General features: G+C 64.8%; 1 protein-coding gene across 1 annotated transcript; it reads right to left on the bottom strand.

The window, feature by feature from the left end:
- Positions 1-2574: 2574 nt before the first annotated feature.
- On the bottom strand, positions 2575-10631 carry THRA (thyroid hormone receptor alpha). Its single transcript, XM_033078893.2, has 9 exons — positions 10441-10631; positions 9050-9269; positions 7454-7515; positions 5803-5903; positions 5576-5723; positions 5065-5270; positions 4125-4271; positions 3770-4028; positions 2575-3115 (listed from the first exon to the last, which is right to left on the bottom strand). Exons 2-9 carry the CDS (start codon positions 9100-9102, stop codon positions 2865-2867), a joined length of 1227 nt encoding a protein of 408 aa, XP_032934784.1. The 5' UTR covers positions 9103-9269; positions 10441-10631; the 3' UTR covers positions 2575-2864.
- Between the last annotated feature and the right edge of the window lie 259 nt (positions 10632-10890).

Genomic DNA, 10890 nt, shown 5'->3' with positions numbered 1-10890 from the left:
GGGGGGGAGGGGGTTTGGTTGGTTGGTTTTTTTTTCATCATATATTTATTACATAAATATATAGTAAAATAGACCAGCAACAATTACCATAAAAATATCTTTCTTTAAAATCCTGACCAAAACACAAAAGGGTTTAAAATCGCACGTCACAGACTGTGATTGTCACGGGGGCTCCGCGGCCCCCCCGGCCCGCGCCCCTACATTCAGCGACGCCGGCCGCGGCCCCCCCGGCACCCTGCATAGTGGGGGACCCCGCGTGGGGCGCGCCGAGCCGAGCCGGGCCGTGCCGGGGCTGTGCGGGGCCAGTGCCGGCCGGGCTCGACGCCCACGGGCAGGGGCAGCTCCGGGAGCCATGAGGTATGTGCTTGGGGGGGGGGAAAAACGGGGGGGGCGCGGGGACGGGGGACGTGGGGCGGGGGTGGCCCGGGGGAGGTGGCGCAGGGGTGGGGGGCACCGGTGTGGCCCCCCGGGACCGACGCTGGATGCTGGACGTGCGATGGCGACGCGAGACGGAGACGCGGGGACGGCCCGGGGGGGGCGCGGGGGGAGTACAGGGTGGGGGGGCGTGCGGGGGGCAGCGGGTGGGGGGTGCCAGGCTGAGCCCCCCACCCCGGGACAAGCTGCCCCAGGGCCCCGTGTGGCCGCTCGTGGGGGGAAAAGGGGGGGGGTCGCGGGGGCTGATTTAAGACACGTCCCGCGACAGCGCTGCCGTGTCGCGACGGGAGCGCGCGGCGTCACACGGGGTGTGCGCGGGAACACGCGGGCAGCGCGGGGCCACGGCACCGGCACCGCAACGACACGGCACGGCCACGGCACCGGCACCGGCAGGGCCACGGCTCCGCGCCGTCATTGCACCAACAGGAGATGCCATGGCACTGACATGGCACGGCCACAGCGCCAACACGCGTGGCCGTGGCACCGGCATTGCACCGACGCGCCTTGCACTGGCACCGACATGGCACGGCCACAGCACCGGCACGGTCACGGCACCAACATGCATGGCCATGGCACCAACATGGCATGGCCACGGTACCGTCACGGCCACAACACCAGCGGGCGTGGGGGCATCACCCGGGTGCCGCAGCCCCGCCCGTGGCCCGAAGGCACGTGTTGGGACCGGTGCTGCCAGGGGTGGGGGGCGAACCCCCGAGCCCTGCGCCCCCCCAGTGCGGGCGTTAGTGTTCGGCTCCTATTGCACCGCCCGCAGCCGGTGCTGCCGGGACCCCCGAGCCGGGCCCCCCCCCGAGCCGGCACCCGGCTGGGGGTTTAAGACATTTTGCACCAAGGTCAAATCCGGCGCTGGTATTTGGGGCTGGGGGCAGGCGCCCCCACCCACGGCACCCTGGGGTGCCACAGCCCCGCTGTGCCCCCCAACCCAGCTGCAGGGGGTCTGGTGGGGTCCCCCCCCGACATGAACCCCATGGTTGGGGGAGTCTTGGGTATGGGGGGAGCCCAGCCCGGCCCCCTGTGCCTGTGGGGGGACGTGTCTGGTGTTGGGATTTTCTGCTTTTAAACGACCCGTAAAAAGATTTTTTTTTTAATTACAAAAATTATATATTTTATATATATTTATATATATATATATATATATATATTAGCTTAGGTGGGCCCGGCCTGCCTCGCCGGTCCCCCCCCGGCCCGCGCCCCCCCTCGGCCTCCGCCTGAGGTAAGAAAAAATTCACAAACCTAAATCTGGGGGTGGAGGGGGGGGCGAAAAAGGTGATAAAACCATTCCCGGGTGCCCCCTCACAGCTGTGCCCCCCCCGCCCCAGCCCCCTGTGGGACTCCCCCTGCCGGCCCCCGCCTCAGCCCGGCCCCCCCGGCAGCATTGGGGGGGCGGTTGGGGGGTGCAGCCCCCCCAAAGTGCTGCTGCCAGGGGGCCGGGGCAGTAGTGCAGTGGGGGATCCCGGGGGGGCACCCACTGCCCCCCCGCCGGCACCTCCAGGGCCTTTTGCAACTCCTGACGGACACGACAAAACCCACGAGGACGAGGGGAAAAACAACAAAAAAAAAAAAGGACAACGGAAAAGTTGGGGGGGTTTGGGGGGGGGGAGTGACCCCCCCCCAGTGTCCTGCAGCGCCCACCATCTGCGGCGCTTGGCACAAAATCGTCTCCTCTCAGCCCAAAAAAAGACAAGAGAACCCCCAAAACCCCAAATCTGGCCCCAAATTTGGGGATAAGGGGGGGAACACAGGGTGGTCACCCCAGCCGGGGCAGACCCAGTGGGCTGGGGGGGTTCCACCAGCCCTGCACCCCAACGGGCTGGGTCCCCCTCGCCACTGCTGTGCCCCCCTGTGCCCTCACCCTGCTGTGGGGGTGGGGGGCGTCCTGGCCCCCACTTTGCTATGGGGGGGTCCTGGCCCTCACCCCACTATGGGGGATGAGGGTCCCAGCCCCTGCCCTGCTATGGGAAGGGGGTCCTGGCCCCCACCCCAGCCCCCCAAATTGCTGCCCGGCCAAAAGTGCATATGGCCACGGCCCCCCAGCCGAGGCAGCCTCTCCCTGTGCAGCCCAGAGCCCCCTCCTCTCCTCCCTGCTCTTTCTCCTCCTCCTCCTCCTCCTCCTCCTCCTCCTTCCAAAGTGCAGTTAGTTTAATATTTTAGCCTCTCAGGGAGGGAAATAAATGCTTAAAAAATAATAATCTACGAAGAGAAGGACAATAAAGGGAACGCTCGACCTCGGGGCCCTTCCCTGTGCAAACAAACAAAATTCGTCAAGTCCTGGGGCGGGAGGGGTGGCTGTTGGGGGGCACAGCAGGACCCCCACCCTGGGCACAGCATCCCCTTGTCCTTACAGGGGGACGAGAAAGATTTGGGGGGGGCCAGAATGGGGTTGTGGGGGCACAGGGTGGGGGGTGTCAGCCCTACACCTCCTGGTCCTCGAAGACTTCGAGGAAGAGGGGGGGAAAGAGCTCGGTGGGACACTCCACCTTCATGTGCAGGAAGCGGCTGGCGTGGCAGGCGCCGATCATCCGCAGATCCGTCACCTTCATCAGCAGCTTGGGCCAGAAGTGGGGAATGTTGTGTTTGCGGTAGTTGATGTAGTGCTCAAAGGCCAGCAGATACGTCTCCTGGCACTTCTCGATCTTCTCCACGCAGATCAGCCCCGTCCGGTCTGCGGGAACCAGGGAATCATAGAATGGTTTGTGTGAAAAGCTCTCCCAGTTCCACCCCTGCCATGGCAGGGACACCTTCCCCCACCCCAGCTTGCTCCAAGCCCCCTCCAACCTGGCCTTGGACACTTCCAGGGATGCTGCTCTGGACACCCTATACCAGGACCTCACCACCCTCAGAGAGAGGAATTTCTTCCCGATATCCTATCACAATCTCCCTCTTTTAGTTTAAATCTGTGTTGTCCTGGCATTCTCTGTCCATGGAAGAGTCCCTCTCCCAGCCCAGCATTTGCAGGGATTCTCCCTCCCACAGGGCTGAGTGTTGGGGTGCCCACCCCACAGACCCACATCAGTCTGGCATGGGTCCCCAAGGGACCAAGAGCCAGGGTACCAGGGACTGGGGTGCCCACCTCACGCTCCTGGGACCCCTCCCAACCTGGCTCAGCTGCCTGAAGCTCTGGGAATTGGGGTGCCCACCCAAAATCCAGTTTCCCGCCCAATGCACCTTGAAGATGTTGGGGGGCTCTACCATCAGGGTGCCCACCCAACACCTCCCCAGGACAGTGAGAACTCCAAGCACTGAGGTGCCCACCCAACACACCCTCCGATTCTCTGTGCACTGGCGTGCCCACCCCATTCCACCCATCACCCATTACCTGAGGACATGAGCAGCACAGCCTGGAGCAGGGCCACCTCGGTGTCATCCAGGTTGAAGGCAGAGAGGGACTTGCCCAGGTCGAAGATGGCATCGGAGACGACGCCGAGGCCGCCGTTCTTGAGCTGCTCACGTTTCACTGCCATCTCCCCGCTCAGCGTCAGCGTCTCGCTCTCGGGGTCATAGCGCACGGCCGCCCGCAGCGACATGATCTCCATGCAGCACCCCTTCAGCAGGATGATCTGGTCCTCGCAAGGCAGCTGGGGGGACGTGGGGGAAGTTTTGGGGGGGTTTGGTATGATTCAGATCCTAGGCAGACCACACCAGACCTCCCCAAGTCCCCAGCCTGCTGTTACCTCTGAAAACATGGGCAGTTTTTTGGCAAAGTCGACCACGCGGGTGATGGCCGGGGTGATGATTTTTGTAAACTCGCTGAACGCCTCCAGGTCGACTTTGTCCCCGTCGGGCATGGAGGCCATGGGGGACTGGCCGATGTCCTCAGGCTGTGGGGGACATGGTGGAGGTTTGATGTCACCACATGCCCCCTGGGACCACCATGGTGGCACTGGGGAGTGTGGTGTGACCGTGTCACCCTTGGGACCCCCACAGCAGCTGGGGTGTGGTGTGACCGTGTCCCCCATGGTGGGCAGTGGGGTTTGAGGGTGCAGTGTGACCCCCATGGTAGGCAGTGACGTTGGCAGTGTGGTGTGACCATGTCCCACCCTGGGACACCCACGTTGGCATTGGGGGTGTGGTGTGACCATGTCCCACCTGTTGCCCCCACAGTGGACACTGGTGTTAGTTGGTGCAGAGCGATTCTTTTCCTCCCATGACCCCCACAGTGGACAGTGCGGTGTGACTGTGTCCCCACTCTGGGACCCCTATAGTGGGCAGTGGTGTTGGGGGTGTGGCGTGACCCTGTTCCCCCTTCCTGGAACTCTGAGGAACCCTGATGTGACCTTGCCCCACCCTGGGGCTCCCATGTCACCGGGAGCTGTCGTGGCAGGGCTGGTGCAGCAGCCAGGAGAGGGAGCTGCATGACAGGGACAGTGACAGGGCCAGTGGCAGGGCCAGGGCCATCTGCGGGCACAGCTGTCCCCTTCGGTCACTGCTCACCCCCGAACCCTTTGGGGGTGACTTGCTCAAGGACACTGAGCGATGTCCCAACCCCCCTCGACTGCCCAAGGACACCTGTGACATCCCAAACCCTGGCACTGCCACCACGTGTGTGCTGAGTGTGCGAGTGCTCAGCAGGGGCTGAGATGGTGACAGAGTCCCTCCACTGCATCCCCTCACCAGGAATTTCCGTTTCTGCTTCCAGTGGCTGCCCTGGGCATTGGTGCTGCGATGGGCTTCTGTCACAACGTGGATCAGCTCCCACTCCTCGGCGCTGGGGTTGGGGCGATGCTGCAGGGACTTGATCATCTCCTCCTTCCGCCGCCGCTCCCGGTTCTCCTCGATCAGCTTCCGCTTGGCTACCCGCTTGGAGTCATCCAGCACCACTGCCGGGACCCCCGGCATCAGCTGGGATTCCTCCATCCATGCACCCCACATTGACCCCCCAGCCTCCTCCTGTAGCTGTTCTGGGCACACCAACTCACCAACCCACCTCCCAAAACCCCCCCACCATCATCTGAGATCCCTCCAGTCAGTCAGACCCCACATTCCTGCATCCCACCCAACTGCTGCATCACTGCTGACATCCCAGCCTGCTCCTGCAGCTGATCTGGGTACCCCAATGTGCCCCATGGTGCTGGGACCCCAACCTGCCCCACCAGCCGAGCCCCTCCACGCCCCCCCAACTCACGGTCCATGGCCATGCCCACGGAGATGCACTTCTTGAAGCGGCAGAGCTGGCACTGGTTGCGGGTGATCTTGTCAATGACGCAGCACCCATCGTATTTGCAGGAGTAGGTGGGGTGCAGGTTCTTCTGGATGGTCCGACGGAAAAATCCCTGGGGAAGGCACAGGGGGTGACACAGTGAACCCTCCTGAGCTCCCCTGAGACCCCAAGCTCCCCCTGCCCCGGCTCACCTTGCAGCCCTCGCAGGTGATGCAGCGGTAGTGGTAGCCGGTGGCCTTGTCCCCGCACACCACACACTGTTCATCTTTGTCCAGGTAACTAGGGATGTACCCTGTGGGGACCCCCAAGTCAGGGACCCCCAGGGCACCCCAGGGCAGGGCCCCCCACAGCAGGGTACTTGTGGGTTGCTCCATGACAGGGATTCCCATTACAGAGACCCCCAGAGCACCCCATGACAGAAATTTCCATGTCGGGGGCCCCCAGGGCACCCCAAGTCAGGGATTCCTGGAGCCCCCTGTACCAATGACCCTCCCACACACCCCATATCAAGGACCCACCAGAAACCCTGAATCCCCCTGCACACCCCCAGAAACCCTGACTCAGTGTCCCCTCTGAACACCCCACATCAGAGACCCTTGGCACATGCAGCACCAGAGACCCCCTACACACCCCATGCCACAGATGCCCAGCATGCCCTCCCCACTCTGTGCCTCAGTTTCCCCTCTGTCTGCACCCACCACTGTCTGCCCCGGCATGGAAAGTGTTAATGCTGGGGGTGTGTGGGGGGTGCCCGAGCCCCCCGCACCAATAAAGCCCCCATTATCCCATTATCCGGCTGGGGACCGGCAGCGGGGGGGTCCCCGTCCCCCTGGCACACAAAGACCCACTGTCCCCGCCGTTGTCCGGGGTCCCCCTGCCTGGCAGCTCGGGATCAGTCCCCCACCAGAGTCCCCTCAGCCTCCCCACCACCACCGGCTCAGGGAAACTGAGGCACGGATCATCCATAATGCACGGATGGTTCCCATCCTGAGCCCCTTGCGTCCCTCCCTGGTATTTTGGGGGGCTGGAAGAGGAAATCCCCGAAGGGTGGGAGAGATGGGGAGGGGGCTGGATCCTGGATGTACAGAGCACCCATAATTCGGGGGGGCGTCCCCAGCACCCCGGAACCCCCGCATGCACCCGGGATCCCACAAACCCCGGCGTGGGGACCCCTCTGCAGGTGCTGTTTGTGGGGGTCCCCGGGTGTTCACTCCCTCAGGGAGCCAGGCGGGTGCAGGGGAGGGGCGGGAGCCGGACGCCCGGGTTCCCCCCGGCCCCCCCGCCAGGTCCCGCCGGCGCCGGCCGCTCCCCGCCGGGGAATGGGGCAGGGCGGGGGGCAGCGCCCGCGGGGCCCCCCTTATCGCCCACCCCAGGGCGCTGCCGCCCCGACAGCACCGCCCCGACGGGGCGCCCACGGGGACGGAGGGGACTGGGACCCCGGGAGACCCTGCAGGGATGTGGGGTGCGGGGGGGTGGACATGGGAGCGGGATTTTGGGGTGCCTGGGAGACGTGGGAACCTCGGGCTGACACACCGGGGGTGTCCGTGGGACCCTGGCAACGACATGGAGCTCGTGGGGTGCACACAGGGGACAAGGGGTGTCCGTGGGACACTGGGGTCCACAGACGTAGGAATCCTGGGGTGCCCATGTGGGGACAAGGCGTGTCCATAGATTTTGGGGGACCCAGGTGACACATGGGGTGTCCAGGGGCTCCCAGAGTGGCCACCAGGGATGCCTGCAGAACCCGGCGAGCACATGAGGTATTTGGGTGACCCGGGGGTGCCCAGCAGGGCCATGGGGTGCCCGGGGGGGGAGTTCAGCGGGTGCCGCGGGTCCCCGTACCTGACATGCTGCTCTTCACCAAACATTGGCTGCTCTTTCTTTTGCGCTTCCCATCCAGCCACCTGCGGGGGTGGGGGGGGGGACAGGCTGGGACAGTGCCCACGGATTCCCGCTGCCCCCCCAGATTTCCAGGAGCCCCCCAAAATCCCCCTCGGAACCCTTCTCAGCCCCCGCCCCGGGGTCCCAACGCGGCGATGTCACAGGTGGGGTCCGGGATGGGGGGGCAGCAGAGAGAGCCCTGGGGACCCCCCCACCCATAACGCCCCTCCTGGGACCCCCCCTCCGGGACACGGCACCGCCCCGGGGGGGCTGGGACCAGGCGAGGGGGGGGGAAGGAGGGGAAGGGAAAGGGTGGCGGATGGGGGAGGGGAAGGGAAAGGGTGGGGGGGTGGGGGTGGGGCGGGGGAAGGGTGGGGGAGGGGCGGGTGGGGGAGGGGCTCATTCACAGTCAAAGACAAAATGTCCTTTTGGCTGAGCGGGGAAGTGACGTCATCGGGGGCTCAGCCAATCGCGGGCGGCGGGGGTCCGCGCGCGCCCGTCCCCGCGGGGGGGGGGGGGATCGAGGCTCGCGGGGATCGGCACCTGCGGGGGGGGGGAGGGGGAGCCCCCCCGGGGACCCCCCCATCCTCCCAGGGGGGCTCCAGCCCAAGGTGACCCCCGGGCTGCCACCCCTCACCGGGGGCTCGAGATAGCCTGATGGTGGGGGGGGAATGAGGGGAGGGGGCGGCTGGGAGAGGCAGGAGTGGGGGGGACACCATGGGGGGGGCACGAGTGGGCACATGTGGGCGTGGGGACACAGGGACACCTGGGCATGGACACACCTGGTGACATGTGGGGTGCAGGAGGACACCCAGGACATTGTGGGGATACCCAGAAGGTGAGGGCACAGCGACACTTGGGGACATGTGGGGTACAGGGAGGACACCTGGGGTACGGGGATGCACGGGACATGGGGACACGCGGGTTTGGAACATGCATGGGGACGCGGTGGGCACAGGGACACAAGGGACACCCAGGACACAGGGACACGGACACACACGCAACCACAACGGGACACACAGGGACACATGGGACACAGACACATACACAACCACAGAGGGACACACAGGGACACAGGGGACACCCAGGGCACAGACATACATGGCCATGCAGGAACGCATGGCGACACACTGAGCATGAGGACAGCAGGGACACAGCAGGCACAGGGACACAAGGGACACCCAGGACACAGGGACACATGGGGCACGGACACATACATAACCACAACGGGACACACAGGGACACAGGGGACACCCAGGACACAGGGACACATGGGGCACAGACACATACACAACCACAATGGGACACACAGGGACACAGGGGACACCCAGGGCACAGACATACATGACCATGCAGTAACGCACGGCGACACACTGAGCATGAGGAGAGCAGGGACACACCAGGCACGGGGACACAAGGGACACAGCGAGCACAGGGGTGCCAGCAGGTATGGGGACACTCGGGCACAGAGGGCACAGCCAGCTGCAGGGCACGCAGGGATGTGTAGGGACACTCCAAGTGTCCCCCGCGTGTCCCTGTGCTGGGCTGGGGGCTCACCGGGTGTCCTCTGGCTCCGACAGCGGGTCCAGGGTGCTGGGCTTCTGTTCCATTCACCGCAATTCCATCAAGGAGCGCTCAGCACCGACCGAGGGGGCTCCGGCGCCACGCGGGGGCCACGGCGGGGCAGCCACGGCGAGGGGGCCACGGCGGGGGGCTACGCCGCGCACCCCATGGTGCCCCTCAGTGCTCAGCACCGCGCAGCATCCCGGGCCGGACCCTGCGGGACAGCGCTGTCAGCACTCCCGGGAGGGGACAAGGGGACCAGGGAGACACAGAGGGGAGCCCCAGCGAGGGGTGTGGAGCCATGGGGTACCCCCCCAGGAGCTGTGGCTACCGGGGAGGGCTGGGTGTGAGTGTGCAAGAACGTGTGAAGCGTGCAAGGGCGCCCAGGGCTGGGCAAGGGCATGAGGGACGTGCGAGAACACAAGGAGGGAGCGACGTGCAGGGTGTGTGCGACAGCACCGGGGCTGGGCCAGAGGGCACAGCGGGGTGAGAGTGTGCACAGGGGGGAGAAATGCACACGTGTGCAAGGCTGTGAGAGAATTAAAGGACTGAAAGAGTGTGCAGGGTTGTGGAAGAGCGTGCAGAGATGTATGAGATTATGCACAGGTGTGCAAGTGTGTGTACAGGTGTGCCACGCTGTGGGAGAGCATGCACAGGTGTGCAGGGCTGTGAGAGTGCGTGCACAGATGTGCAAGAATGTGTACAGGTGTGTGAGAGCATGTAGAGGTGTGTGCAGAGGTGTGCAAGGCTGTGTGAGCATGCACAGGTGTGTGAGAGCATGCAGAGGTGTGCAAGGCTGTGTGAGCATGCAGAGGTGTGTGCAGAGGTGTGCAAGGCTGTGTGAGCATGCATAGGTGTGTGAGAGCATGCAGAGGTGTGCAGGGCACATAAGAGTGTGTGCACGGGTGTGCAAGAACATGTACATGTGTGTGAGAACATGTAGAGGTGTGTGCAGCGGTGTGCAAGGTGGTGTGAGCATGCACAGTTGTGTGAGAGCATGCAGAGGTGTGTGCAGAAGTGTGCAGGGCTGTGTGAGCATGCAGAGGTGTGTGCAGAGGTGTGCAAAGCTGTGTGAGCGTGCACAGGTGTGGGTGGGTGTGCAAAAGAGTGCCCAGGGGTGCAAGGCTGTGTGAGAACATGCCCAGGGCTGTGAGCGTGCAGCAAAGCACAGGCACACAAAGCACAGCCCCCCACCTTTGGGGCAGGCCTGGGGGGGCCACCAAGAGGTGGGGATGGGGTGCAGAGGGCAGCCCCTCACCATCCAGGGAAGCCAGGCTGAGCCCTGACATGCTCATTGCACAGTTGAACGCCCCCAAATCTGCGGCTGGGGGTGACTTGGTGACCTATGGGGTAGGGAGTGACTTATGGGGTAGGTGGCGACTTACGGGGTGGGAGGCGCCGGGGGTCCAGGCGATCCCTCCTCTGCGAGCTCTGCTGTGGCAAAGACACGTTGTGGGGGGGTCACGGCACGGGCAGCACCGGGGGGCACCCCCCGACACCCCCGCGGCGCCCAGTGACGGGGACACTGAACCACGACAGCGGTGGCACCCCCGGCTCGCTGCTCGTGCCCAGCCCATTCCACATCCCACGGATAACCCAGCACCCATCCAGCAGCGGGGAAGGATGGGGGGCTCTGCTCACAACCCCCCCCCACCCCGTGACCCCCCGGTGACCCTCCCGGCGCGGAGGGGTGTGAGGGGCGCGGGGGGCCCGCAGCCCGCGCCGGGGGGCGGGGGGGCCGCGGCGGGCGCGGTGCCCAGCCCCGGGCTCCTCCGCTCCGCGCGGGGACAGCAGAAAGTAGGTCACGTTTGTCTTGGCCGCCACAGAAATTCCTC

This window comes from Catharus ustulatus, chromosome 23 (genome assembly GCF_009819885.2).
Source record: "Catharus ustulatus isolate bCatUst1 chromosome 23, bCatUst1.pri.v2, whole genome shotgun sequence".
NCBI classification, from domain to species: domain Eukaryota; kingdom Metazoa; phylum Chordata; class Aves; order Passeriformes; family Turdidae; genus Catharus; species Catharus ustulatus.
The sequence above is the reverse complement of the archived record's forward strand: the minus strand, read 5'-3'. Positions and strand labels throughout refer to the sequence as shown.